Source organism: Pseudorasbora parva, chromosome 10 (genome assembly GCF_024679245.1).
Source record: "Pseudorasbora parva isolate DD20220531a chromosome 10, ASM2467924v1, whole genome shotgun sequence".
In the NCBI taxonomy this organism is placed as follows: Eukaryota; Metazoa; Chordata; class Actinopteri; order Cypriniformes; family Gobionidae; genus Pseudorasbora; species Pseudorasbora parva.
In genome coordinates this window covers 23351069-23378360 of record NC_090181.1, presented here as the reverse complement: position 1 = coordinate 23378360, position 27292 = coordinate 23351069, and the positions used below count along the sequence as shown (strand labels likewise).

General features: G+C 39.7%; 1 protein-coding gene and 1 long non-coding RNA gene across 2 annotated transcripts in view; one reads left to right on the top strand and one right to left on the bottom strand.

The window, feature by feature from the left end:
* The window catches only part of birc6 (baculoviral IAP repeat containing 6), a 138609-nt gene that overhangs the window by 97186 nt on the left and 14131 nt on the right, over positions 1–27292 (top strand). The window contains exons 67-70 of the mRNA XM_067455590.1: positions 17044–17260; positions 18238–18383; positions 25697–25807; positions 26951–27168. Coding sequence (XP_067311691.1) covers positions 17044–17260; positions 18238–18383; positions 25697–25807; positions 26951–27168 — 692 coding nt within the window. The remainder of the gene's footprint in view (positions 1–17043; positions 17261–18237; positions 18384–25696; positions 25808–26950; positions 27169–27292) is intronic.
* Positions 418–2597, bottom strand: LOC137090655 (uncharacterized). Its single transcript, XR_010907937.1, has 2 exons — positions 1937–2597; positions 418–1310 (listed from the first exon to the last, which is right to left on the bottom strand). It is a non-coding gene; the product is annotated as an uncharacterized lncRNA (long non-coding RNA).

The window sequence follows — 27292 nt, the reverse complement described above, 5'->3', positions numbered from 1 at the left end:
CATTCTGATGCCTCATTCTCATGCATGAAGCTCCCATCAGCCATTTCGCTCTATCGCACGTGACATGAAAATTGACTTCTGTGATCTCAGAAGGCTTAAAAACACCTCCATCACAACTGGGACAGACAGATGAAAATAGAGGATTAATACCTAGTAACCATCTCTGCCTCAACCTCCCTTTTTTTCTCTCTAGCTTTTCGCAACTGTTTGTTGTTTCGCCAGCCTCTCCTTATGGTGCGCTGAGCTCTACTAGCACTCAAAAACCCAAAAGCATGACTCACACTCATAGACGTGCAGGGGCAGCATATACGTGATTGGTCAACTCTGGACTTCTTGAAACAAGATGTCCATGTAACATGATGTCTAATGTAGCTAAAGCAATAAAGCATTTTTCTCTACGCATTCACAACATCCTGATTCATAGAATATCATTTTATTGATCAGATTCCCTATGGCACAGTACATCTAGTATGTAATCATGTATTGATACAAAAGTATTTTCCTTTGCACAGAAACAACGTGTCTGACACCGCACTCATATCAGAGAGAAAACACACACTCATATTTGTCTGTTCGTCTTCCCTCAACCAGTCAGAGAGGAGGAACTGTAGTGAAAAAGTGTCCAAATGTCACCAAACAGCCTGTCCTCCACAAGGTCCAGCATTTCAAACTTAATAGAAAAATATTTTATAATTCCAATTTTTCCTTTTTATTGCAGAATTCTTTCTATTAGTGGATAAGTTCGGAGGGAGTTGTCCTGTTGCCCTATGACATTCTTGTGTTTGACCAATAGGGTCTATCTGCATACATGTGTCCTTGTAATCGAAACTAGGCAGTGCTCGAAGTAATTCCCATAGCCAGGCAAATGATAGATCTCTTGGCCCATCATCACGTCCCGCAAGGGTAGGAATCTGGCGTATCCAAGAATTGTTCACTGTGGGTCCAGAGATCTGCGTTAAGCAGACGTCCATCGCGTCGATGTATATCCGCATGGGGTCAGAGGTCACTCTCCCCGTCCCGAGCAGCCCAGTGTCATCTTCCATATTCTTCTCTTTGAGACATCAACCCTGCTGTCATATCTCCCTTGGACCTCGCCTTCACCTGCTTCCAACCCGTGGATCCTTCTCACAGAGTGGTGTAAATGTAAACAAACACGATGACGAAGAGGTTTAAGAAGGTGCCAATGATCCCCAGCAGAGCCAAGATGGACTCCTCTCGCTCCTCTTTTCCCTCTAGCGCCCGAACCTCCTCTATGCTGACGGTGGTCGTCCCCATTCTGACCCCCCCACCTCAGTCTCCGGGGTGCTTATCTGTGGAGAGCAACGTGAGACAAACAATCAACAAGATATGGAAGCCTCTTTGCGTTCCTTCATGCGGCCCATCCACCCCCTTATGTTCTCAGACGGCCACCAGAAGCGTTCATCCAGAGGCCAGACGAGCGCTTAGTGGAGCGGCACGGGGTGAGATTTCTCTCTCAACTGATTGCCCAGCTGCGAGTGTGGCGTAATGAACACAAAAGAGGATGTCCCCCCCCCCCCCCACCTCTGTGATGGATTTCCCCCTCAGAAAATGATATTTCCCTGCGGAGCTGCTACAACAGGGCGACACTCGGCAGCTAAGATGATTTACTGTACGTTTAAACCTTCCCACTCTCTGTTTGCCTCTGCCACGCACATTAAACGATATCTCTTTTCTCGTCCCATCTTTCCTTAGCCTATGGTTTAGCATGGTGCCTCATTCATTGGAGCACACTGAAGCATATACGTCCAGGTTCTTGCAGCTAGACACCAGAACATCAACCCCGATAAGCAGCTTCGGGCCGAACATACAGTTCGGCGAAGTGGACAATACAGCATTTAGACAGACTAACACAAATGGTGGAGAGAAAGCAAGATGAGAAACGTAGAATGTACAGGGAGAAAACGGGGAGTCTTACCCTACGGCGTGGGAGATCTGGAGGAAGATCCAGCATGCTGTGGGCTCATCACAGGAGAGGCATATCTGGGCTGACGGCAACATGAGGGCCAGCTGGCAGAGCACTTGATGTCCCCGAGATAGTAAAGAAGGAGAAAAAAGAATTTGAGAGGTCAAGAGAGAGAGAGAAAGAAAGAAGGAAAAAGAGTAGGTCTACAACAGCATCTCCTTGAGCCGTGTGCGTTACGCAGACAACAATCTCAGTCCCCAACGTCCCTCCCCTTCGCTCTCTCTCTCTTTCTCTATCTCTCTCCCTTTGGCTTTCTCTCGCTCTTTCTGTGTCAGTATTCCAGCCTCCTTATGTATCACCATCCCTTGCTTTTGTTCCACGTTCATTCAGTTCTTCTTTTATCCTTCTTCCCAGCGTTGTTTATTTTTTATTCTTAGCTTTAAACGACTTACACCTTTCATTCAAGGGGGGCTCGGAGAAATCCGCTCCCTGCTCTCCTTTCCCCTCCCTCTCCCATGCTCTCTCTTCTTTTACCAAAATCCCCCTTAAAAAATCCCTCCCCTCCTTTCTCTCCCCTCCCTCTTAGTGTCACACACTTCTCCGTTCTCTGCTGCCACTCTTGTCTATCTAACCCTTTTAGCATCTGAAAGTAAGGCATCTCAGCATTTATAACAAACACCGGCCCCCACCTTCTCTCCTTTCCCTCCTCCGCGATTTCTTTCCCTTCTTCTTTTGCGCTCCTCTTTTGCTGTGGGTGTAGAAGCGCTACAGATGCGCGCAAATGCCTCCGGATGCTCATGAGATTGGTGACCTGCGGCTGCGAGCTCCCCACCCTGCCGTTCTCTGTCCGTAGCCGATGGCAGTCGTGTGGTTATAGGTCCCGTCTCGGAGCCTGAGAGCGCCGTGCATTGCATAACCAAGCAGAGCGACTGGTAACCGCGGAAACGGAGCGAACGAGCGAGATCGAGAGGGTGGGCGGCGAGGAGGCTCGCACGTCAAATGTCTTTATTGCCAAGAACAATGTAGCGCTACAGAGAGATGACGAGAAGAGAAGCATCCTAACGGAGAGGGAGGTGTGCAATGGTGGCTGTTTGGCATATTTGGGATTTGATAGATCACATATGTACATAAAACTGACATGAAGTGTCCTAGTTTTGTGTTTATTGATGATCCCCAACTATTTCTCAGGCTTGTTTGATTATTTATCCTGTCCTCTTCAGAAAGTACACTCTTAAGGAAGAATACTAAGACCATAAAAGCCGGCATTAACATTTTCTTCATGTTTAATTGGCAATGACAGCTGAGAGCAGGCTGGAAATGATGAGGAGATTAGGGATAAAAGGATCGGAAATGAGCTGACTCGAACTTGCAATGCCTGTGCGCACACCAAGGCGCAATGTTTCTGAAGATTTTGTTCCTTTACTGCAGGTTAATGCACTTTTTTTCTTTTCTTTTTTTAAAGAGGAAGTAAAGCACTTGCACTTTAGTAAAAATGTTTACTTTTATTTCATGCACAATAAAAATTCCCTTTAGTATTTTATTTATATTTATAGTATATATTATTTTTCAGCTTAAAAATCACTTTAAAAGAAAGGATCAGTTGTTTGAAATCACACATTTTTAATATTTATTTTTTCTTACCTTTTTTTCTTCTGTTTTAAATATAAACTATTTAAAAAACGTTCTGCCAGTTCAAAAAGTCAAAAGACTTATTCAAGGTAAAGTCTGACAACAAATCTTAATATTTTATACTGCAAGTACATTTATTTTAAGATTTTTCAGATAATTTACTGTAAAATGAAGACTAAATAAAAACTCAAGCATTTTTTTGAGGAAAATGTAAGGATATATCTTTAATTGGTAATTTTAGAAAATGATCAAATTGACATTTTAAATGAAATTGATCTCTATCACGGGCCCCTCACAGTAAATAAATGTTATTTAAGTGGCATTTAATGCTGACAGCTTTGGAGATAAATGGCAAGAAATGATCTGTGAAGAAATGGCATCTTGTTTTCTTGTAATTCTCATCTATAGTGGCAAACTCGAAACTCAAATGCAAGCTACTGTTAGCACAGCGTGTCCGAACACCGACTCACTCTGACCCTTGAGTAGCATGATTCTTGGTTCCTTTCTTACCATCATAAAATAAAATGCAACACGTCACAACCTCCTCCCTCCTCCTCCTTGTGTACATCTGACCCCTATGCTTTTTACGATTCTCCAACCTGCTCTTTGCCCTTATCTGGTCTCCTTTCCATTGGTGTGTGTTAATAAACTATCAACCTCATTGTCCACATTAACATTTTAATGGAAGGGGGAGAATAGAGGATCTGTATACACTCCGTTTCTGCCACGTCCAGTCCGATAAAATCATATATCAGTGTTATGTGCTACATAAATAAGTTGGTTTACTTCTTAGCAGCACTCGGACCTCAGCAAAGCCAGATCAATTATTTACGGTTTCAATCTGAAATAATCCTGACCTCTGGGCTGGCGCACAATTACAGGAGGTCAATAAAAGACTATACCTACAGGCACAACTGTACCAGTCTGAGAGAAAGTAGTTGACTGTAGAATCTTGAAACAGCATTTGCAACCCAATTTAATTCTGGAATGTTATTTTTGTTGAGTGAAAAGGCTGTTCAAAGAGGAAAAAGATTTATATTGACTTTAGTCTTTGAAAATTGATTGAATCTTGATAAAAGTAAGTGTTTACAAGTGATCACTGTAAAAAAAATTCAGGTCTCCAATTGAAAATGTGATCAGTCACATTTTTTTTCAAGTGTATGTAACGCCTACTTTTATCAAGATTCAATCAATTCATTCAGCAAAAAGGAGCTGGGTGGTTGGAAAGGAGGAATTGAAAGTTTTGATCGTTTCATTCCTTTTATGGAGTGACATAATGACACAATACCGGTAATTGAATCATTCACCATTTTTTGAACCTAAAGTTATGAAAATATTCTTGGAACTTTTTTTGTCAGTGGAGTAGCTGTTTCTCCGATGTTAAATTAGTTAATCTCTGTAGTTATTTCATCCTGATGGTTCCGTGTGTGCGACACAATTAACACATTCTTGGATATAAAATCCTTTAACCAAAAAATGGTAGAATATGACCTTTATTTGCTTCAATCATCTTCAACATAATTGTTTGATTGAGACTGAGGGTGTGTTTACACTTGTCATGTTTGGTTAGATTAAAACGAACCCTGGTGCGATTGCTCGGTTAGTGCAGTTCATGGTGCGCACCAAGCAAGCTTCCAAACGAAATCTGGTGCAGTTCGATTGATATATGATAGCAACATGGACCAAAGACATGTAAACAAACCAAAAAGAGGATGTCACAAGATGCAACGCTACAAGCCAGCGGATTTGACGACGCGGAAATATCGATTCCAAAATGTATCCAAAAGTATCCAAAATGAGTAACTTTAATGTTAGAGGGCAAACGTGGAGCAGCGAGGAGGCAAGTGCCTCATCAATATTTGGTCCGACGAGCAACGTTTTCGAAAATGCTAGAAAAAATGCACAAAAAGCATACCTTGTTCTTCTCGTGTGGTACAGATGACAGAACTGTCGTCTCTTTTGCAGCAGATCTCTGTTTCTGCATACAACGGAGGAAATCCTGCTGCTGTTTTGAATGTTTTGAACATTTTATGAGCTCTTCATGAATTCTCAGCTGGTAAAAATAATGCCATATGTATACGCATAAAATGATCGTGTTTAATCCAGCACAGCATTGTTTTAAATGTTCGTTGTGACTGTCTCCCTATGCCTTTGGTTCGGTAACTTTAGGTTTGCTGTTAAAAATGCCTGTGTGAACGCTAAGCGGACCAGGACTATATGTTTTGTTTTAGTTTTTTGGTCCGGAAAAAAAACGAACCAAACTAACCAAACTACAAGTGTGAACTGAGAGTATGTCTCATGCCAGGACAACCCCAACCCGTCTCTCTCTCTAAACTAAAATGGGGTCTGCAGCATTTTCGAGTTTCGCAAACACCTGAGTAGTGTGTACGACAGACGTAACCAACCATAGCAAAAGTTAAAACTAAAATGCACTAGTGTAAACGGGGCTTCAGAATCAAAAAGGCACCTGTACCTTTAAGGCATGTAAAATCATAAAATGTATCAATATACCAGTCATTCAAGTGCCTTTGTCTTCAACCTTCAATCGTGTGTTTTCTGAGGAAAGTTGTGACCTGTGTGTGTGCTGATTAGAGGAGGGTATTTCTTTTGAAGAATATGGGAAATGGTCTCTCGAGTGTGTACAAAGCTCTCTCTCTCTCGCTCTCGCTCTCTGTCTTAATTTCTCTCTTTGATAATTAGTATCGGCACATTTCAGTCACCATAATGTGCAGAAATTATCGCACTGTCCAATTAAATAAAATTATCATGTGGGTGAATTCCCTTGGTCCTGGGCTCTCAGTGCCGCGCCAGAACGTTTAAAACAGATCAAAATGAACCCGGCAGGTTAGGAGCCATGAAGAAAGAAACCTTTTTTTCCCCCATCTGCTCCAAGTGGAGTTCCTTGTCAATGAACCGTTGTTTATTATCATTTATTTGTTTGTAATTTTCTCTCTCTGGTGCTGTGGATCATATAATCATCATGTTGACAGCCGGTGGTGGGCGATTAAGGAGCGATCTCATTACTGTACGTGTGTGACCATAATGTATTGAACAGATTGTGCTGACTCAAAGATCTGGTTGTGTTCTAATATTGATCATCTATTAATATATTGTTCTTAACATTTTTAGATCATACTGCCGCCTTTGACCTCTGATGCACTTCTGTAGCATAGAGGTTAACATGATGTAGAATTCACAAAATAATTAAGCTTAGTGTTAAAAGGCCTTCCAGGGTTAAATTCTGAATAATAAACTTGTCCATGCAATAACAATAAAGCGGTAGATTTGAGCTTTTATATATCATAAACATTTTAATTTAAAAAAAAAATGGTCAAGAAGTTATATATTATATTTATACATTATTATTGGTTACAAATAACAGTGATCTCAAAATAAGTGCTAAAATGATCAGATTATTGGCTTTTTCAACCAGTTTTGGCCTCAAATTTTCAGTGGCAGTTATTAGGATACACCCCTGGTCTTACATCTTGAGTCTATTTATATGTAGCTTTTAAAACAGCAGTGGATGGTATAATACAGACCTTGAGCAAGGTTCTGCAGAGACTCGCAGAAATGGACAGTGGTGAATTGGGTCAGTTCTGACAAGCTTTTCAAACCTGCCGCAACATCCTTCAGGATGCACTCCTACTCCCCTCGATCAAACGCCAAAAAAACAGAGAGAGTGAGTGATGGCTCGGAAACCTTTTAATGGATGTGTGTGCACTCATCCGATGCACATTCCCGCCTTTCCATTTTTTCCCCTCTCTAAATCTCCACCACGATCATCATTAGAGGACAAACTCTGAACAATGCACACAATTCATATCTGACAGTCCAAACCTGCAAGATACAATATTTTTCTCCTGCTGGGTTTTTTTCAGTGTGCCGTTTCTTTTTCTTAAGATGTTTGTAGTGAAGGGTTGTAATAACATTCAGCCCGTTTCCTCTCTGTTGTGATGTATTGATATGTCTCATTCTGCTCATTTGAACAGGTGCCCTTTGTAAAGTCATATTCTCCTCTCTCCAAAGCTCTTTGACAGCATGTGTGTGCCCACACAAAATGCCAAATGTCAGTCAGAGGGCTTGTCAAAATTAATTATGCCCTTCTGCGTGGAGAGAGATAGATACCCCTTCTTACCTAGATGGGTGCACGGGAGCTAAATTGGATAAAGAAATGAGAGTGGAGGAGTGTAAGGAAGGATGGGAGGACAGTAATGGCATGGTCATTAAAATGAAAGTCACAGAAAGTAACTGGACTTCAAGATTATTTTAGCTTTGTTAGACTTCAGTTGGCTTTGCTTTGTGGACTGTTGAATGCTGGTCTTAAAACTGGTCTTAAAAAAAAATTCTAACCTTGGCATGACATCAGATATACCTTTCAAAAGTTTTTGGTCAATAGGATTTTATTTTATAAAGAAATTAATATATAGTTCTGGCATGAAACTCTAGATGGCGCAAGCTAATAGGTTTGCTGTTAGCAGCCTGCAATGCATCTGAAATTAACGTCTAAGATAAGTGAACACCTTTACTCCATATCTCATTGCATGTTGCGTGTTTTGCTTATTAAATGAGTAATCATAACATTTTAACCAAAGCGTTATTCTTAGCGGTCTTGTGGCATACAGTATAAGCTGTCTAATGTATGAATATGAGAGAGGTAAAAGTGAAAATAAGCATTTGCGCTTTCAACAGGGTTACCATGTTTAGCTCTGTTTGCGTAACTTAGGGTTCGTTAATTAATTTTCAAAGTTTTTATTTGCTTTGATTAACTTGTGCGGTTGATTTTAGCTGCGCATACCGTCAAAGCACACTCCTGTTTTTATTTATCGTCTCAACAGTTTAATCTCTTATCCATAAAGTATTAGGATTGTCAATGATACATCAAACGATCAATTATGATGCTCTATCGGGTGGTTACTGTTTTTCTTAATTTTATCAGCTTGCGACGTAATATACATTTTGTTATTGAGAACACTGTGGTAAGGTTTGTATGTAGTAAGGAAGGAAGAAGACGGGGTCAGCTTGACTGGGAAACTTGACTGTTTCAAACAATAAGCCAACGGCGCTCGAGGGCGCATAAACTCAAAACCCCACGATATGGATCGCTTCTTATCACTCTGTCAGTTTCAGTCCTTGCTGTCTCTCTTTTCCAGCAGCACGAGCTAAATCCCAGTCCAACTCTCTTCTCTCTCTATCCCGGCAGCGTCTTATATGCGGTCTCTCCACGCCAATTACTGAAATCAGAGACAGGTGTTCGTCATCTGCACTTGACCTTAATTACTCACCCCTCGGCCTGCTCTCTCTCTCCCGCTACAGACCTCGCGAAAACCACGCCCCCTCCACCACAAACACATTGTGTATTTCTAGAGCTAAGCCATTCGGCATGCCAGCCCAGGCACACACAAGCTGTGTCTCATTTCAGATGGCTGCGTCCTCCGGAGGTTGCATTTGAAGGCTGCATACATCATAAGGCCGTCTCATTTCAAAAAAGTGAGTAGGACACTCCAAATGCCACCTTCGAATGCGTCCTTCTTTCACAGGAATTCAGGGTGTGCATGAGGAGTATCCTTCACGGCTGGAGATAACCCACAATTCTTTGCGTTGCCGTTAACAAACGTCATTTTTTATTTATTACATGAAAAAACGGCACCACCGCCAGATATACATGCAAGCGTAGGTGTGGTGTTAATGTAAGTAGTTAAAGTTTGTTTTTGCTTTTTAAGCTTTATTACCTCAAACAGATTTGTGGTAAACAGGATTACAAAAATGTAGTGCTTTTTTAAACGTTTAGAACAGTACATTGTTGTCAAGACAAGAAACATTTCATAGTCATTTTCAAGTTATAAATCATTTTCATTCATATAACTGGCGTGAGAGCACAATGAGGCTGATCGTGTTGGCATAGCAACGTGATACTTCCTGCCTGTGTGTCCTACGAAGGACGTCTCATTTAATTGTGATTGAGGACACTCTGTATACTGCATCCTACACAGGACGTGTCCTCCGGAGGACGCAGCCTTCGAAATTTAACGAAATGAGACACAGCTAATGTCATAGGCCACTAGTGTTAAGCCATTCGGCTTTATTCAGCAAAATGCATTTAATTGATCAAAAGGGACAAACTTTTATTCAGTTACAAATAAAAGTCCTGAAAATGTTTTATCACGTTTACAGAACGAAATAAACTGTTAACTGGCAACTGTTTTAAACATTGATATTAAGATGTTTCTTAATCATCATATCAGTATATTATGATAATTAATGGAGGATGTGACCCTGAAGACATGAAAAATAGCTGCTGAAAAAAGTTGGTCAGTTCGCTGTCCAAAATCCTGCCCTCATGAGTAGACAGACATAATGTCATTAGAGCACTTGAGAAACTGATTCCTCTTCAGAAGAGAGAAATGCTCTGAATGATTTAGTGGCTGTAAATGATGCAGAAAGGGAAGAGTGCGCTTTGTTATCCTTCCGTTAGCTGAGGTTTTTATAGCAGCTTTGCAGAGGAGGAAAATTACAGCCCTGTGGTCGTCGCCATTAGCTCATTTAAACATCCTTGTGCATAAACAGCCTGTGCTGGCACAGTGTTCCCTCAGATACAAGACTATTTTTCTGTAAATTATAGCTTTTGTGGAGCGCAGACACCTCCTATAAGCAACTCGTACATAAACGTCTGGAAGGGTGCCACTTTCTCATGAGGGTGTCGATGTTAATGCCTACAATCAGATTGTCAGGGCACCAAAGTGTCTGCTGGCTGACTCCACGTGTTTAAAGTAACTCTGAGAGCCGCCACTCTCACCTGTAATCTCTGGGGTCAAATGGAATAAGTGGCATTTTGAATCTCGACTCATTCTGCCGATGCTGTTCAATTTGGTGTGTATTGCGACAAGTGAAAGTTTTGTTAATGGATGTGGTACTCAACCTTAAAAGTATCCTTTTAGTAGTTATGTATAATACTGTTTAAATAAATTTGAGTCAGTAAAAATGTTAGGCTGTTTATTTAATCCTTGTAAAATTATAATTTTTATTAATGCCTTTAATGTCCCTTTTGATCGATTTAATATGCCCTTGCTGCATAAGTATTTCTTTTTTTTTTTTTAAGTATTAAATATGAGTTATTTATACATGAGACATCTGAATGACATTTGACATTTGGCCTGAATGGCAAGCATCATGTCTGGAGGAAACCAGGCACCGCTCATCACCTGGCCAATACCATCCCTACAGTGAAGAATGGTGGTGGCAGCATCATGCTGTGGGGATGTATTTCAGTGGCATGAACTGGGAGATTAGTCGGGATCGAGGGAAAGATGAATGCAGCAATGTACAGAGACTAGGCATGTGCCGATTTTCGGTGATTTGATATATCACGATAATGAATATGCACGATATTGTTATCGTGGGCACTTAAAAATATCAATTTATAAATAATAATAATAAATAATAATTTATTAACAATTATTACATTTTTTATAATGCACTCAAGAATACTTTGCCCATCAACAGTATAAATGCTCAACACCGCTGTATTCTGTGTCAAAGGGACACACGATCAGATGTAAATGAGAAGCACTTGAACGAGTGAAGGAGACGTGCTGCTGAGGTGCACGCTCACTGACAGCAGAGAGCGCTGATGAACTGCAGAATACAGCGCTTACCCCGCAAACAAAAGCAACTGTGCTAGTGAAGTTTTTAGAACAGCGAATTAATTATTCTAATTAATGTTAATTTCTTAGTTACTGTTTAATAACAAAATACCTTTTTAATGGACCTCAGATGAAACTAACATTGATCAGTATTTCTTAACTAACATGACCAAAAACATTATACTTTCTGTACCAAATGTAAATAATGAGACCTTATTGTAATTTGTTACCTGTTGTTCTTTATAGCCTAATTCTTTTGCACTTTAATCTGTTTGAAAATTGTACTTTAACAGCTCTGGAAAAAATTAAGAGACTATTTAAAATTGATTTATCTTAATTTTTTCCAGAGCTGTATATATTTTTGATGCATTGTATTATTGTATTTCAACATTCAGTTATTATTGTTATTAAAAAAATAGTTCTTAAAGCTGTTATGCAACTTCATTTATTTCAATATTGTGATAATATCGTATACTGTGATAAAAGCTTCAGCAATTAATCACAACATGAAAAATTGATATCGAAACATGCCTATCACAGACATATTTGATGAGCGCGTGAGAACAATGGCCAGTCAGAGGTGTTTACGATTCTGCTCAACAGTGCTTAAAGTGTCACATTTTTTAGATTTCAGTACGGTTTAGTATCGCGGTCGGAACTTTTTAGACATCCTGACCCAAAGCGCACAGCCAAAATTACAAAGGAGTGGCTACGGGACAACTCTGGGAATGTCATTGAGTGGCCCAGCCAGAGCCCAGACTTGAAATGAAAATGGCTGTGCACTGATGATCCGACCTGAGGGAGCTTGAGAGGTCCTGCAAAGAAAAATGTGTGATACTGCCCAAAAATAGGTGTGCCTGGCTTGTAGCGTCATACTCAAAAAGACTTGGATGTAATTGTTGCCAAAGGTTGTTCAACAAAGTATTGGGCAAAGGCTATGGCTAGTTATGTACATGTGATTTTTTTTGTTTTGTTTTTAATTTGCAAAGATTTCAAAAATACTTCTTTCACATTGTTATTATGGGATATTGTTTGTAGAATTTTGAGGAAAATAATTAATCAATTTTGGAATAAGGCTGTAACGTAACAAAATGTGGAAAAAGTGAAGCGCTGTGAATACTTTCCGGATGCACCGTATTTTGGTAACCAGCTGATATTAGTTGTCGAACAACCGATATCAATACAATATTGGATTTTTAATTGTTCATGCTTATTTCCTTTATTTTACTTTTAAACCACATTTGCTCATTTCTAATGCTCACTTCAATTTAAACAATAATAATAATAATTCAATAACAGTATTAAATGTAATATTTAGCAAATGTCATAATGAATACTTTTTATATACTCTGAAAAATATACATTTTGACAAAATCAATTTTAGCATTTATTTGTAGTGGGGGGGGGTTTAAATTATTGTTTAGACAAAATAGTATAGAATTTTTGATCAGTTGATCAGTTTCACGCAGAAGTTTAATATTGCAGCATCTCTATGTGTGGTAATAAACCCTCTTTCTTTCTCACTGTTTCAGTCTCTGCTCTTTTATTTTCCTCATGTATTTGGCACATGGATCTGGAGATGTTTTCTTCAGTGTGTTGAGTCAGTGGTCCGGTTGTGCCATCAGTCCATGTCTTGCGTTTCAGTGTTGTCTCTGCCAGAGAGATGCAGAAGTGTGAAAGGGAGATGCAGCAGCGCTCGTCTTGTTTTATTCCTCGTTCTCGTTGCATTATTGATGGAGTGCTTCTCTGAGCTCTTGCTGCATGTCTTTCTTTCCAGCCGGCCCTCATGCGAAGGATTCTCTCTTGCTTGCTCGCTCGCTCACACACACGCACTCCAGACAGGCGGAGGACTCTTGTGCCCTGAATGATTTGGGAAGCATGATTTTTGTGTCAGTCATTAGACTCCAGGCCCAGTTCCTCTCTGCAAAGCGGCATTTATAATCAGACTCCTGTCAACCTGATTTACTTCAACAAAAGTGGGCTAGTGTTACTTCAAACACACCAAAAAAATGCGTGCGCGCACATACGCACGTTTCACAGTGGAGTCATATTATAAGAGAGTATTTTATGTCTCGCTCTCTTCATCTGCATGTCATGAACAGTTATGCGTTTCTGCACGTTGTAAATAACCAGATTAAATTTTAACTTAACCCACGAGGCAAAAAGCGAGTGTGCGTTTCTGCACTGCTGCTGGTATGTCTTGTCCCGCCTGTCCTCGAGATCTTTGTTGTCATGGTGACAAAGAGTTTCCAGCACATGCTCTGAGAACTGTCACACACATACGGCTTACCCATAAAATGTTGCTTATGGTACTGCATGTCTCTGGTGTGTGTGAATGGGGCTTCGTAATTATACTGCCCTACAGAAAAGACATAATGTTACAAAAGAAATAATGCTGTTGTGAACTTTCTAATCATCAAAGAATCATTTTTTAATGATTCAAATTTTTTATTTTATTTTTGTTTTCACAAAAATACTAAACAGCCATATTTATAAAAAATAACTCTTTTTCAACATTGATAATTATAAAAATAGATATTTTTTAATCAACAAATAGGCATATTAGAATGATTCTGGAGGAACTGGAGTTATGATGCTACAAATTCAGCTTTGTCATTGCAGGAATAAATTGCATATTCATTTACTTTTTTATATATATATATATATACAGTTTTTACTGTATTTTTGATCAAATAAATGCAGCCTTGCTGAGTATAAGACACTTCTTTCAAAAACTTTAAAAACTTTTTAACAGTAGTGTAAACGGTCATGATTGAGTTACCCATGCCATATTTAGGGATCTCTCTACAATCAACTTAGCCATTACACAATGCTTTTGAGAAATGCTGCCCTGGTCTGATATTGTCATGTTCAGGTAACATAATGTGGGCAGCCACACCATCGTTTTCAAAAATGTCCGTTTTGGTCTGTTTACGCTGAAACCGAACCATGGCATTTTCAAACTAAAATGGGGTCTGCAGCTTTTTCGAGTTTCGCAAACACCTGAGTAGTGTAGACGACAGACGTAACCAACCATAGCAAAAGTTAAAGGTCCCGTTCTTCGTGTGTTTTCAAAGCTTTGATTATGTTTACAGTGTGCAATATAACATGAGTTCATGTTTCGCGTGTAAAAAAAACACAGTATTTATCACACAATTTACTTATCTGTACAGCGCTGTTTCCTCTGTCCTAAAAACGGCCGGATGATTTCCTTGTTCTATGAAGTCCCTCCTTCAGAAACACGTAACAAGTTCTGATTGGGCCAGCGCTTCCCGTGTTGTGATTGGACAGCAGCTTAGTGCACTTTGCCCGGAACTAACTAACTAAAGTTTGAAAGATGGAATCGCGAAGAACGGGACCTTTAAAACTAAAATGCACTAGTGTAAACGGGGCTTCAGAATCAAAAAGGTACCTTTAAGGCATGTAAATTACCTCTGTTATGATTGGCTAATCCCTGCTTATCAATATACCATTCAGTCAAGTGCCTTTGTCTTCAACCTTCAATCGTGTGTTTTCTGAGGAAAGTTGTGACCTGTGTGTGTGCTGATTAGAGGAGGGTATTTCTTTTGAAGACTATGGGAAATGGTCTCTTGAGTGTGTACAAAGCTCTCTCTCTCTCTTTCGCTCTCTCTCTCTCTCTCTCTCTCTCTCTCTCTCTCTCTCTCTCTCTCTCTCTCTCTCTCTCTCTCTCTCTCTCCCTCTCTCCCTCTCCCTCTCCCTCTCCCTCTCCCTCTCCCTCTCCCTCTCCCTCTCCCTCTCCCTCTCCCTCTCACACTCTCACTCTCTCACGCACACACACACACAAACAAAGATGCACACAGTGCATGGCACTTGTGTTTGAGGCTAACATCTCTCACAGACAGTGAGCCGATGGGGGGAGAGGTCAGTCACAAAGGTCTTATGGTACAAATGAAGAATCGTTTAAAACACTGTAGATCAGAGTCCAGATGACCTGTGACCTTCAGTCTCTTCCTGGTGAAGATAGAGTGGATTGATATGATGTGAGACTGTAGTATTATCTGTAGTCAGATCATCTATTCTCCTCCTTTTCCTTTTTCAGTTTTTCTGTTCATCTTCTGTTCTTCTCTTCTGCTTTTTCCTCCCTTTGCTTTCTCCTTTCTTCCACTTGCCTCTCATTTTGTTTTCTCCTTTTCTCTCCTCACCCCCCCAATCTCCATTCCACCTTTCTGTTCTCATTTCTGATATATCCTGCTTTCTCCTTTCTCTAATATCCTGTCCTCTCTTCTGTTTTCCCTTTCTCCTTTCTGGTCACCTTTCCACTTGTCATTACTTATCCCCTCTCCTGCTTTCTTCTTCATACTCACTCTTCCACTCCTTTCTGATGTCATCTGCTTTCTCTTCTCCTCCATTCTTTTCGCCCCTCCTCCTTTCTGGTCCCTTCATGTCTCTTGCCTATTCTCTGTTCTCTTCTCGTTCTGCCGTGTCTGCTGTCTTCCTCTCCTCTATCCTACTGTCCTGTCGTGTCCTCCCTCCTCTCTTCCTCCATCTCCACTCTTCTCTGTGCTCGGCAATGGAGGGCAAGGGAGCTGACGTATGTGTCCTCTCTGCTCTCACTAACATTGTTTATCATCCACCCAATCCAGCATGGAGCTGAATGTCTGATGAGGGAGAGAGAGGGGCAGAGAGGAGGATTGGTGTGCAGTAAATCAGTTAGTCTGTAAATGAGATGAGTGAAGGAGAAACAGTCTGAACTGAAGGAGAGCATGAGGAGAATCTGGAACATAGACTGACATTGAGATGATACAACACGCACGCACGCTAAACGCTCTTTGATCCATGTTGTCCTCGCAGTGGGCACACACTCAAATGAAACCCTTTGAAGGAGCTCCTTCAGTCATTTGAAATTCCTCTTCTTAAAAACACACACGTGTAATACAAACAGGCACACGGTATTCATGTTCCTTACATTCACTGCACACTGATAATATGAGCCTGATTGTAGCGTTTTGCTTGAAGACCCTCAGTAATCTCTCTACGTCTCGTTCCCCTTCATCCTCTATTCTCTCACTGTCCTCGTTCTGGCTTTAAGACTCCGTCGTGCCACAAAAGGATTATCGCGCCTTCTCCAAAACAGGAAATACATGCACAAAGAAGCCCTAGTGCCTCAAACCAATGGTCCTTATGGCATCTTAGCAGGCTCAATAGAAGGTTTAGTTTTCCCACATTTTTCTTCTTGCAGCAAAAAGTATGTTTTATGTGCTTTAATGTTATCTTAAAGGGATGGTTCATCCCAAAAATTACAATTGTCATTATTTACTCTCCCTTGTCGTTCCTAACCTGCATGACTAACTGACTTCTGTTGAACATCAAATATATATCTTGTGAATATATAATACATATTTTGTGAATGTATTTACTGACAAAATCTTTATTTTTGAGTAAACTATCTTTTTTAGCAGGTGCGACACATTTTCTTCTTTGTGCATCATTTTTGTGAAATATGAGGACATAAATGTGTATAATGACATGGGTATGACATAGGTATTACAAGGAGAGGGTGAAATATGAGGACATTGGCCATGTCCCCAGTTTTCAAAATGCTTAAAAATCATACAGGATGAGTTTTTTTAGAAAGTAAAAATGCAGAATGTTTCCTGTGATGGTAGGTTTAGGGAAAGGGGCAGTATAATGGGATATAAAATACGGTTTGTACAGTTTAAAAACCATTACGCCTACGGAATGTCCCCACATTTCACAAAAACAAACGTGTGTGTGTGTGTGTGGATCGTCCCTTGTGTCCTTCTGTCTTTTAGGAGATGTAATCGACTTTGTCTTTTATAAGTGCCCTGTCTCCATACGTAATGTCTCTCTCTTTGTCTCCTGCAGTTTTGGACATGGCGCGTCACGTCCCACTGTATCGTGCTCTGTTGGAGCTGCTAAGGGCCATCTCCACCTGCACCAGCCTGGTTCCTCTGCTCCTGCCGCTATCAGGAGACGCTGCCGAAGAAGAGGAGGATGAAGAGCGCTCCGAGTGTCAGACATCTGTTGGCATGTTACTAGCAAAGATGAAGACCTGCGTGGACACCTACACCAACCGCCTCAGGTGCGCTCTTACTCTACCTTAGACACACACACATACACAAACACACAGTCTACTGCTCGGTCACACTTAGGGACAGGGTGGCCAGAGTGACCCTCAAAAACCTTACTTGTATCCACAAGATGTAACCCGATGCTATAGCCACAAGTCAAAACCATTGTTTCACCAGAGGAGTAACACATGGTGATAAATGACTGCTTGATCAGTCAGTGCTCCTCAGTTACCCCCGAAAAGCCTCTCATCTCCAGTGACTTTCACACTGACAGACTTGTCCATTTCATATAGTGTAGTTCAGAATTGTTTTTGTCACTATTTTCACTGGAACCAACACAAATGAATAATGAAATCGATTTTTAGCAATGTATTGGGTCATGAAATATATATATATTTTTTTTCATTACATTTTGTTTATTTTATATTACGTATTTAATTTGCATCTAAAAACGTACAGTTTTAAAATGATTTTTTTTGTGTGTATAAAATTAAAATACATACACCCTTGAATGATGGCACCATCGTAACATTACTCTCCTCTGCGTCACTTGCAGGTAAAGGACATTTATGATTTCATGTCCCCTTTCTCCTTTATCTCTCTCCCTTTCATTTTCTCTCCTCCTGCTTAATGAAAGATGCATGTTGTGAGGGTGAGTGCTTAGCTGCGAGACAGCTGGATGTTGTTTTTAATGGTTTACTTTGGGACAAGTCACGATCTGCTGCTCATTTGATGTATTCAGTGTGTACTAGCTCCTCTCACGGGCAGCGCGTGTTTGTTTCAGGGTTGGGGACATGAGAGGTTGAGAAGCTCTTGTCTTGAGGACATGCAGTTGTTTTTTCTCTGCCGTTTTTGTGGTCCACCCAGCCCAATACTGAATGTGCAATTTCACATGTTCACATGCATATTAGCACAAATATAGATCCCTAATTAATTGGTTATTGTGTCTACAGAAATGTAACCCATTATGATACTTTGTCCACCTTAGGTCAAAGAAAGACAAAAGTAAAGGGGTAATGAAGGCTGAGACATCTGATCCTGAGCCAGAAGGCTTGACGCTGCTGGTTCCTGACATCCAGAAGACTGCAGAGATCGTCTATGCTGCCACCACCAACCTACGGCAGGCTAACCATGGTGAGAAAGTCCACCTCAACAATCTACCATTTCCCAAAATGCTTTCATTAGGTGCTGTTTATAAAACAATCATGGAGCGGTTACATTTTTAAATGGGTGATGAATTAAGAAATCAACTGTCCCTTAAGCTTTTGATATATAAAAGGTCATGGTAATATAAGAGTATCCTGTAAGTTCTCAGAGCTGAAAGCTTCTGTGTTAGTAAAAGGAAAACTTTTATTGATATAAGGCCCAGCAAACGATCAATCTCAGTATGTGCCACACCTTGACGTCATCGTATGGTGAAACACCGCCTCAACAAAAGAAGAAAAATGCATGCCTGTGTAGCCCCGCCCACCGACTTGTGCCGAACATAGGCCTACATATAGCTAAACCGGATCGATCTTTATTTTTAAAGGTTTACTTAAGTGATTTAGGAAGTGACCTTGTTGGGCAGTGAAGTAAGTTCATTCTGGGAGTTGTCTCAGAGAGTTGTCAGCAATTGAGGACGTACTTGACGCATGGGGTAGTTGCAAATATTCAAACGAAAGCTTTGAAGGCCAAAGTGGAGAAGGGTTCCATGTGGACAGCTGTTGAGCATGGGTCAGTCGGTCCTAAGGGATGGGTGAACGCAGTTTGGAAGCATCGATATACAGTAATTGATTCAGCGAGCGCATCTGAAAAATAGCCGAGTATGCCTAATGAGCTTATGCAGGAAAAGTGCATGATACAATTTGTCCTAAACATGACACATGCTTTATATTAAGGGCTTTAAAATAACTGGTAAGATGTAGTTAACACGCAAGTTTTAGTTTAAAGCAGCTTGCCATGTCAGATGTGTCTGAGAGATTGTACTTGTGCTGACAGACAGATACCCTAACGTACTTGCTCTGTTTAATGCATTTGAATCTGTAAATATTAGAAAGTCATGCAAATATGTCCAGTTTGCTCTCTAGAGAGGACGAGCCTTCTGTCGTGTAATCTAAGTTTAAATTCAGGCCATGAGCACCGTTCCCGTGCATGCGCCGCAAACAGCACAATAGAAGAGGAACGCAATAATTCGGACTAAAATATACCTTTTTTCTAAAATATTTGTTGTTGGTAAATAAATGTGCCATATGTGGAATTTTAAGTATGTTTAAAACAAGAATGTTGTTATTATTATTATTATTATTATTAATGAAGGTGACCATTATAATTGTATAATAAAATGTAGGCGAATATGTTTTTGTTTTTTATTTTTATTTTTTGAGTTTAGTGAATTTGAATTTGAAAACAAAATTATTATTAATACATGCTAACATTACATTCACTGCATTTGTTTATATCCTTCAAAATCAACATTGTTTTTTTAAGTAATGACAAGTGGAAAGGTGACCAGAAAGGAGAAAGTGAAAACAGAAGGGAGGACAGGATATTAGAGAAAGGAGAAAGCAGGATATATCAAGAATGAGAACAGAAGGGTGGAATGGAGATTGGGGGGTGAGGAGAGAAAAGGAGAAAACAAAATGAGAAGTTGACGAAAGGAGAAAGCAAAGGGAGGAGAAAGCAGAAGAGAAGAACAGAAGATGAAAAAAAAACTGAAAAAGGAAAAGGAGGAGAATAAAAGACTTCATTGGACATCATAAATAAAATTATTATTAAAATAAATACAGATCTTTTTTTTTTAATTTAAATAGAAAGAAAAAAAAGAAAATACCGGGATATACAGTGTGTCGCCATTCAACCAGAGATTTTTTTTTTTTGCCATATCGCCCAGCCCTATTAAAGAGGGGGTGAAATGCTGTTTCATGCATACTGAGCTTTTTACACTGTTAAAGACTTGGATTCCCATCCTAAAAATGGACAAAGTTTCAAAAACTAATGTAGGACGTTTGATGGAGTATTTCTGTGTCAAAAATACTCCTTCCGGTTTCTCACAAGTTTCGGAGAGTTTTTTTCGAGTATGGGTCCGCTTGACGTCGACAGAGCGGAAGGTCCTTGTATGGGCCGTACAGGCTCTTCTCCCGGAAGGGTGCGCGCGCTTGCGTGACTGAGGCGAGAGAGGAAATGCACGCCCGTAAACACTACTCTCAGGTGCAGCAGATCCACTCGTCCGTGCAACACTTCTGTCACGCTGCGCTCCACTTTATTCCTATGGGTGATGTCAAGTGGCTTTAACGCGTCCGCATAGCATTCCGGAAAGGCAGCGCTGCATTTGAACCGATTTGAACACAGAAATGATGAGAAGCATCACAACATCACGCTTCAGTCGCGTCGCAAAAGTGGATCTCCACGGTCACTGCTGTCACAGGACTTCACGAAATCAACAAGAAGTGTGTTTTTGACTGAGTGGTCCCAGCGATAAAGGTTCACGGTCGTGCTTTGGAAGCAGGTGGTGAGTAAAACTGCTTCGAATGTCTATGTTGGCTTTCGTCGCGTAAGTAAACATCAGTAAACAACACAATCGTGTATAGTTAATTTATAAATGGAGCATGCGATGTATGGTGTGTGTTTAAATACATTTGTTTAGCTGACTAATACGTCAGTTTGTTTATTGTAAAACCACCCAAACATAATAGGCTAGGGGACGTTCTCACCAGAGCCGAACAGCCCTATACGCTCACTACGCAAGCTGCGTAGGGCCCCGCAAATTACTCAAGGCCCCGCCTCCCCCTCGTGTCAAAGCGCATCAATCAATGTTAAACACTGATGATAAAATTAAGCAGAATTATACTTCTGGCCATGAAAAGAGGGAAAAAACACCATGAGAGTGAATTGCGGGAACAGCAATCAGGTAAACTTGTGTTCTCTCCTCTCCAAGTTTGATGTCAGCATAACGGCACCCTAAAGTTAAGTTGATGTGCATCTCTCTTCTGTAGTCTTGCTAAGATAGACAGGCAGGCTATGCATTGGTCTGTCTAGCTAGCTAACGCCAGCCGCTTTCAGGGCTGAGTTCTGTGTGCCTGAGAAATACAATTATTTATGTTTTTATTATTATTTTTTATTTTTATAAACAACAAAGGGCAACAGTGTTTGTTTACTGCAGCTCGAAAAAGATCCGCGTCACGCATGAACATCCGTTCGTATGCGCGTGCACGAAATGAAATGTGCATTTTCCAGCAGAAATATCTGTGTGGATACCAGACCGACAGAACAATATATGGGCATGATGGTCCTCCTCCTCATCATACGTGCACATAAGGCAGTGAAAGCATATCTAGTCTAGTCTTAGTCAATGTTTAGTTACAACTCTAAACTACTGCACAAATTATGCAAGATGGAAAGCAATTAACAATTTGACATTGATTGACTATTGATTTATAGGCTATATTGAATGTAAAATGTTGATATTAATTAGCTGAACATACTGGTCAATATGGATGCACATCCCTCAATAAATAATAACAATAAATCAAATATTGCTTTAACATGCATAATATAAAACACAGGAGCATGCTATGGCAAGCCATTTTAGCTTTTATTCATTCACAATTTATGCATTTTTAATATCAATAATTAAATGTTCACTATTTACAATGTGAATTCTTGATATAAGGTATGGAATTTTTTACTAGTAACAATGTCTTTTTGATATCAGGGATTACATGTTCACTTGTACAAAAGTGAATTATTGATATCAACAATGATGTCATCACTCACAGATTCTTGATATCTGATTACTAGTTCACTAACATTACAACAGCCAAGCCATAGTATAAATAGTATTTTATATTTGAAAATGTATAAAAGGGAATCTGCGGGAGCCAGGGATTTGAATGGGTCTGATGCAGCTTATAAAATTTGTACTATCTTAAGATTTATTGAAGAGAATTTTCTATTAAATCTTGTTTGTTTGAACCTCATTCTTTGACTATTTTGTTCAAAGGAGGGAGGATTGTTTTGGGAGCACTAAGGTGTCAGGTGTAACTGCATGGCGATGGCAAATGGTTTACATAGGTCACAGGTCAGGAGGGCCCCTTAGCAGAATTTTGCTTTGGGCCCCAGGGAGGTCAGGATCGGCTCTGGTTCTCACAAAGCATGCTTCTTCATTCAAATGCGCTAACGGTTACTCCATTGTTGTTCTATGTATAACATTACACTAGTCTGACGTGCAAAACTGTTTTGCTTGCTACTGCTAAGGTTTAGTCGCATACGATAGTCCATAAACCAAATCATGTCATCATATACCACGATTAAACACACAAATGTTGACAAGCCACTAAATACAGTACATACCACAGAGACGGACGTCCTGCTGTTGTTCCTTTTCCTGTTCTATTTATTTAATCCTCCGGATCTGATTCTGGATCATATATGTATTAGTTGAATCTGATTGATAGCCATGGTTTATTAGGGTAGCGTTTTCTTTTCCACACATGACAATGTCACAGCTTTCAGAAGCTCTCGTGCAGTAGCTCCGCACTTGTCATTCTTTAGCTCCGCCCATACGATACGCCTCCAGCCGCTCGTTTTTATCCGGAAAGACTCGGTACAGCTTATCTTTCTTTTATAAATATAATAAAACTAAAGATTTTTAGGAGATATGAAGGATGCATTACTACTCTATAGATACTCAAGATTGATGTGAGATTGACTGAAACTGAGTGTTTCACCCCCCCTTTAAGTATCCTGACACTATGCATATCATAGTGTTATGCAGAAATCCCATTTTAAAGGCATATTAAAATATTCATTTAGTCTGTATAATGAATAATATTTGTGTTTTATGTAGTACCTTGTTAAAACAATAGTTACATTACATTAGATAATTACCATAAAAATGTAACAAAAATATAATAAAGGCAACATCTGTAGTCTTTTTTTTCTCTCTGCTACTATTGGCACAGGCAAAACACTGCTACTCTGCGCCCAAGTAGAAGTGCTTCGCCTGTGCTTCCCCATAATATAGTACCAAGTCAATATCTGCCTAGGAAATCGCCTAGTCTTAATCTGCATCGCAAGAAGTAATTAGGTGGGTTTTTTTTTTTTTTTTGGATCACTTTTACTCTGGACATGCTAGCTGACAACATAGGATTCCATTCATTATGCTAAGCTAAGCTAGCGGCGACCCTGCCAAATAAAAGACAAAAATACATTTTCCCACATATCTTCATGAGCTGAAGCTTATTAAATATGGAATACTTATCCAATCCTAGCCGTGGGCGTTTACTTCTAAGTCTTCGGTGTGGCACGCCTATCAAAACCCAGCGTGCAGGAAAAAGCCTCAAAACCAGTGTAGAAAATAGCCTATTACTTATTTATTGTGACGTTTTTGAATGTTAAAAAAACATGAACATCAATAGTTGACCTCAGACAACAGTTTAAAATAATAAATTATATATAAAAAATATAGTTCTTGTCGCTTTTAATAACTGTTTCAAATGATTAACAGATGGGTTTTTAATGAATTTCCAGTTTGGACACACTGACTTATTTTTCACTTTTATAATTTTCTACATTTTAGATAACAATAAAGTCATCAACACTTTATGGACAATTATGAAAATTTAGTGACCATTAAAATGTTACACGAATCAAAACCATTGTATATTTTAGTAACATAGTTAACCTTTGTCTATATTCCATCTCCCGGTTAATTCTCAACCAGCTTCATGAAGAGTATCCTGTGGTGGATTTGCACTCACAATTTTGTCACATTTGACAAATTTGAATTTAAAATTAAATGCTTGGGTACAATTTATATAGTACCGTTTGGGGTCTGATAGATATATGGATGGATGGATGAATAGATGCATGGATGCAGGTAGTGTAGGGCATGATTTCTTAGGTGCTCGAGACGTGAATCAGAGCAGAAGTGAAAGCAGGACAGTGCTGGATGCACAGTGGTCAGTCAGGAGAGTGATGGTGCGTATTTCACAGGCTGAAGACACACTCCTTGCTTATCTGAGGGCCTCGGGGGACATGGAGTGACTGTTTGCTCTGACAAAATAAGCCAAAGAGAAACGGCTCTTCAGCGCAGAGCCACACCAGAGGCTCTCTAAAGCCTGATTGCGTACTCTAAGGACTTTTAAATGGAGAGTCAGCTTTGCTGGGCAGTTTTGTTTGTCATACTAGACTTAATCTATTTCGTGCTAATTCTTTAAGATTTGAACCAACAGTCCTTAGTCATGGCCAGGGTGTATTTTCAGACAGGGAGGTTGTATGATCGAGTTGAGTCCCTTTACACTGACCTCATAAAAACAGATGTGACCATGACAATTCTTAATCCTGGGCTTCATAGCTCTTGAGAAGACGTGTCCATTTATTAACATTTGCAGACTGTGTCTTTCTCAGGTCATCTAGGGCAAAGCTAAGGGAAACTTAAACCTTTGAGCATTTGTTCCTAGGCGGAAACCCTTGTGATCATCAGGTTTATGGGAATTTCCTCCGTTACTATACATCTAGATCTACTTAAAATGAGAGACCCTCCCTTGGGGATCTCATGCTCTCATTCTTTCAGTGATGAGTGAATGAAAGGGGCGTTAAACGTGGTGAGGTGGATCAATGCCGCTGTCACCATCCATAAGGAAAATCCATATGATAAGAGCAGTGAGACATTACACTTACCACCCCATTTAACTGCTTAATTAGTACTCAATCTTTTTTTTTAAAGTGCCAGAGACTGCGCAGTCAGGGTGTCTGATTGGTCGAGAGTGGTTTCTCATAGTTGGGTATCGATATCGCCATCAGTAGCGGGCTCTAATGTAAGTGAAGCTATCGATGTCGGTTTGGATTTTATGTGGCTCATATCGAAAGCGCAGCCATTATCGGCTAACTAAAACACAATGGTAATTTGATCGGCTGTCACAGTGCATGTTCTTGTTGGGGAGGGACATGTATCTGCGCCCACTGCAGAATGGGGGGAAATGGCATAAAGCTCTTAAATATAGTGTGTTTAATTGTGTTGTAACACTAACAGCCTCTATCCTCAGGTCTAATATGTCTCACTGGAGTGGTGATGGTCTGCTGGTGTCGTTGTCATTAGTCTGACGCTCTCTCGATAACAATCTGAATTGGGGGAACTGAAATGCAGCGACTCATTTGTGTAACAACATGACATTTCATGCTTCTCGTCATTTATCAAAGTAGCACATTTGCAGTCAAACGCATCTCATTGGGAGTCTTTAATTATCAAGTCCAAAAAATGTGGGCCTTTTTTTCTTAGCAGTATGTTTTGTTCACTGATAGCAGAGCTACATAGACTCATTCAGGTTACTTTTGCGTCCTGTAGGGATGTGTTGGTTGCTCAGAGATGAGAGGACGAGAGATGTGACCTACTCAAACACCCCCTCAAGCTACTCTGAAACACACATGCACACACTTTTTTTGATGAGTCTGTCTTCTGTTTTTAGAGAGGAAGATGGCAGAGAGCTCCAAGAAGGCGGCAGCAAGGCCCAAACCGCTGTCCATCTTGCGTTCAATGGAGGAGAAATATACAGCCGCGATGAAGAAGCTACAATTTGGTGAGTCTTGAACTACACTTCTACAATATAATTACAATATAATTTAATCAATGCAATCATTTTACACTTAAATTCAATGATTTAAAGAATTTTATTAAACGTTTTATACAAAATTTTGAATATTTTATGAATGCAGGAAAAGGGGTATCGCTTTCATATTGGGGATCGACCAATGTTTTTAAGTCATCAGTATCAGCGATATTAAATATTCTGTTGATTCTGCTAATTTCCTATATTTTTACATTTAGATCTTCTTTGCCATCATCTAATTCTCAGTTAAATTGTATTCTTTAAAACACTAATAATTAGTAACACTGTTAATAGCAAATGTTAAAATTAATATTTTACAACATATTTCAATATTTTATATTATTTATGAAAATGTTACACAATTTATATTATGTATTATAATGTTTTGATGCTTAAATTAATTTGTTTAGATTTTTTATTTTTTGGTCATAACTTTAATATTATCATCAACGTAGTGTTATCAGTCGGAATTGTAATATTTGTGCATTTGATATTTGCAGTTGGTTTATCTAAATGGATTCACAAACTTTTTTTAGATCTTAATTTAATATTTAACAACACATTAATATATTCATGGTTATTTGATGTTGCTTAATGGTCACATAAACAAAATATTCTTTTTAGTGATTTTTATTATTTAACATTCTTTTGATTTAATTATTAGCTTTTCATTAACTCATGATCACGAACCCTTTTTTCTGCATTTGTACCAAATACATTAGTTGGTGAATGGATGGAAATAGCTGTTTTCCCTTCAGCTGCTTTTTTCCTGCACCAAATATTTGATCTGAATTGAAATGGGGAGGATTGTGTTATCTTGCTGGTAGAATGGCTTTTCTTATTGTCATTTCTCATCTGTCTTTGCTCTGATTGATGACAAGAGTTTTGTGCTGCCAAAAAAGATTTAGCCCAAACTCAGACGAATGAGGTAATCTCAACTGACGTGACTGTTAACAGGTCTGCACTGGCTCACATAGAACACACCCTTCAGAATGCACAGTATAGCTGTTTCTGGAGAAAAAATGTGAATCTGATATCTTGCAGGCTTATTTTATTGTATTGTCATTATGACTGCTGATAACTAACTCTCTCCACTCGTGGTCTCTTCCACAGACACATTTGAGATGGTGTGTGATGATGAGGACTCTAAGCTGGTATTCAAGGTGAACTATCATTACCTGTCTCAAGTGAAGAATGCCAGCGATGCCAACAGTGCCGCCCGTGCTCGTCGGTTAGCACAGGAGGCTGTCACGCTCTCCACCTCCCTCCCTCTCTCCTCATCCTCCAGTGTGTTTGTCCGCTGCGATGAAGAACGCCTCGACATCATGAAGGTATGAATAGGCACACCTGGCCCCTCCTCCTAAGCTCTTTTATTTGGATTGTTGTAGATTAGTAAAAGAGATGGATTTAGGCCAAATTAGGGTGAAAGCACTCATTTTGATCCAGAATATATCT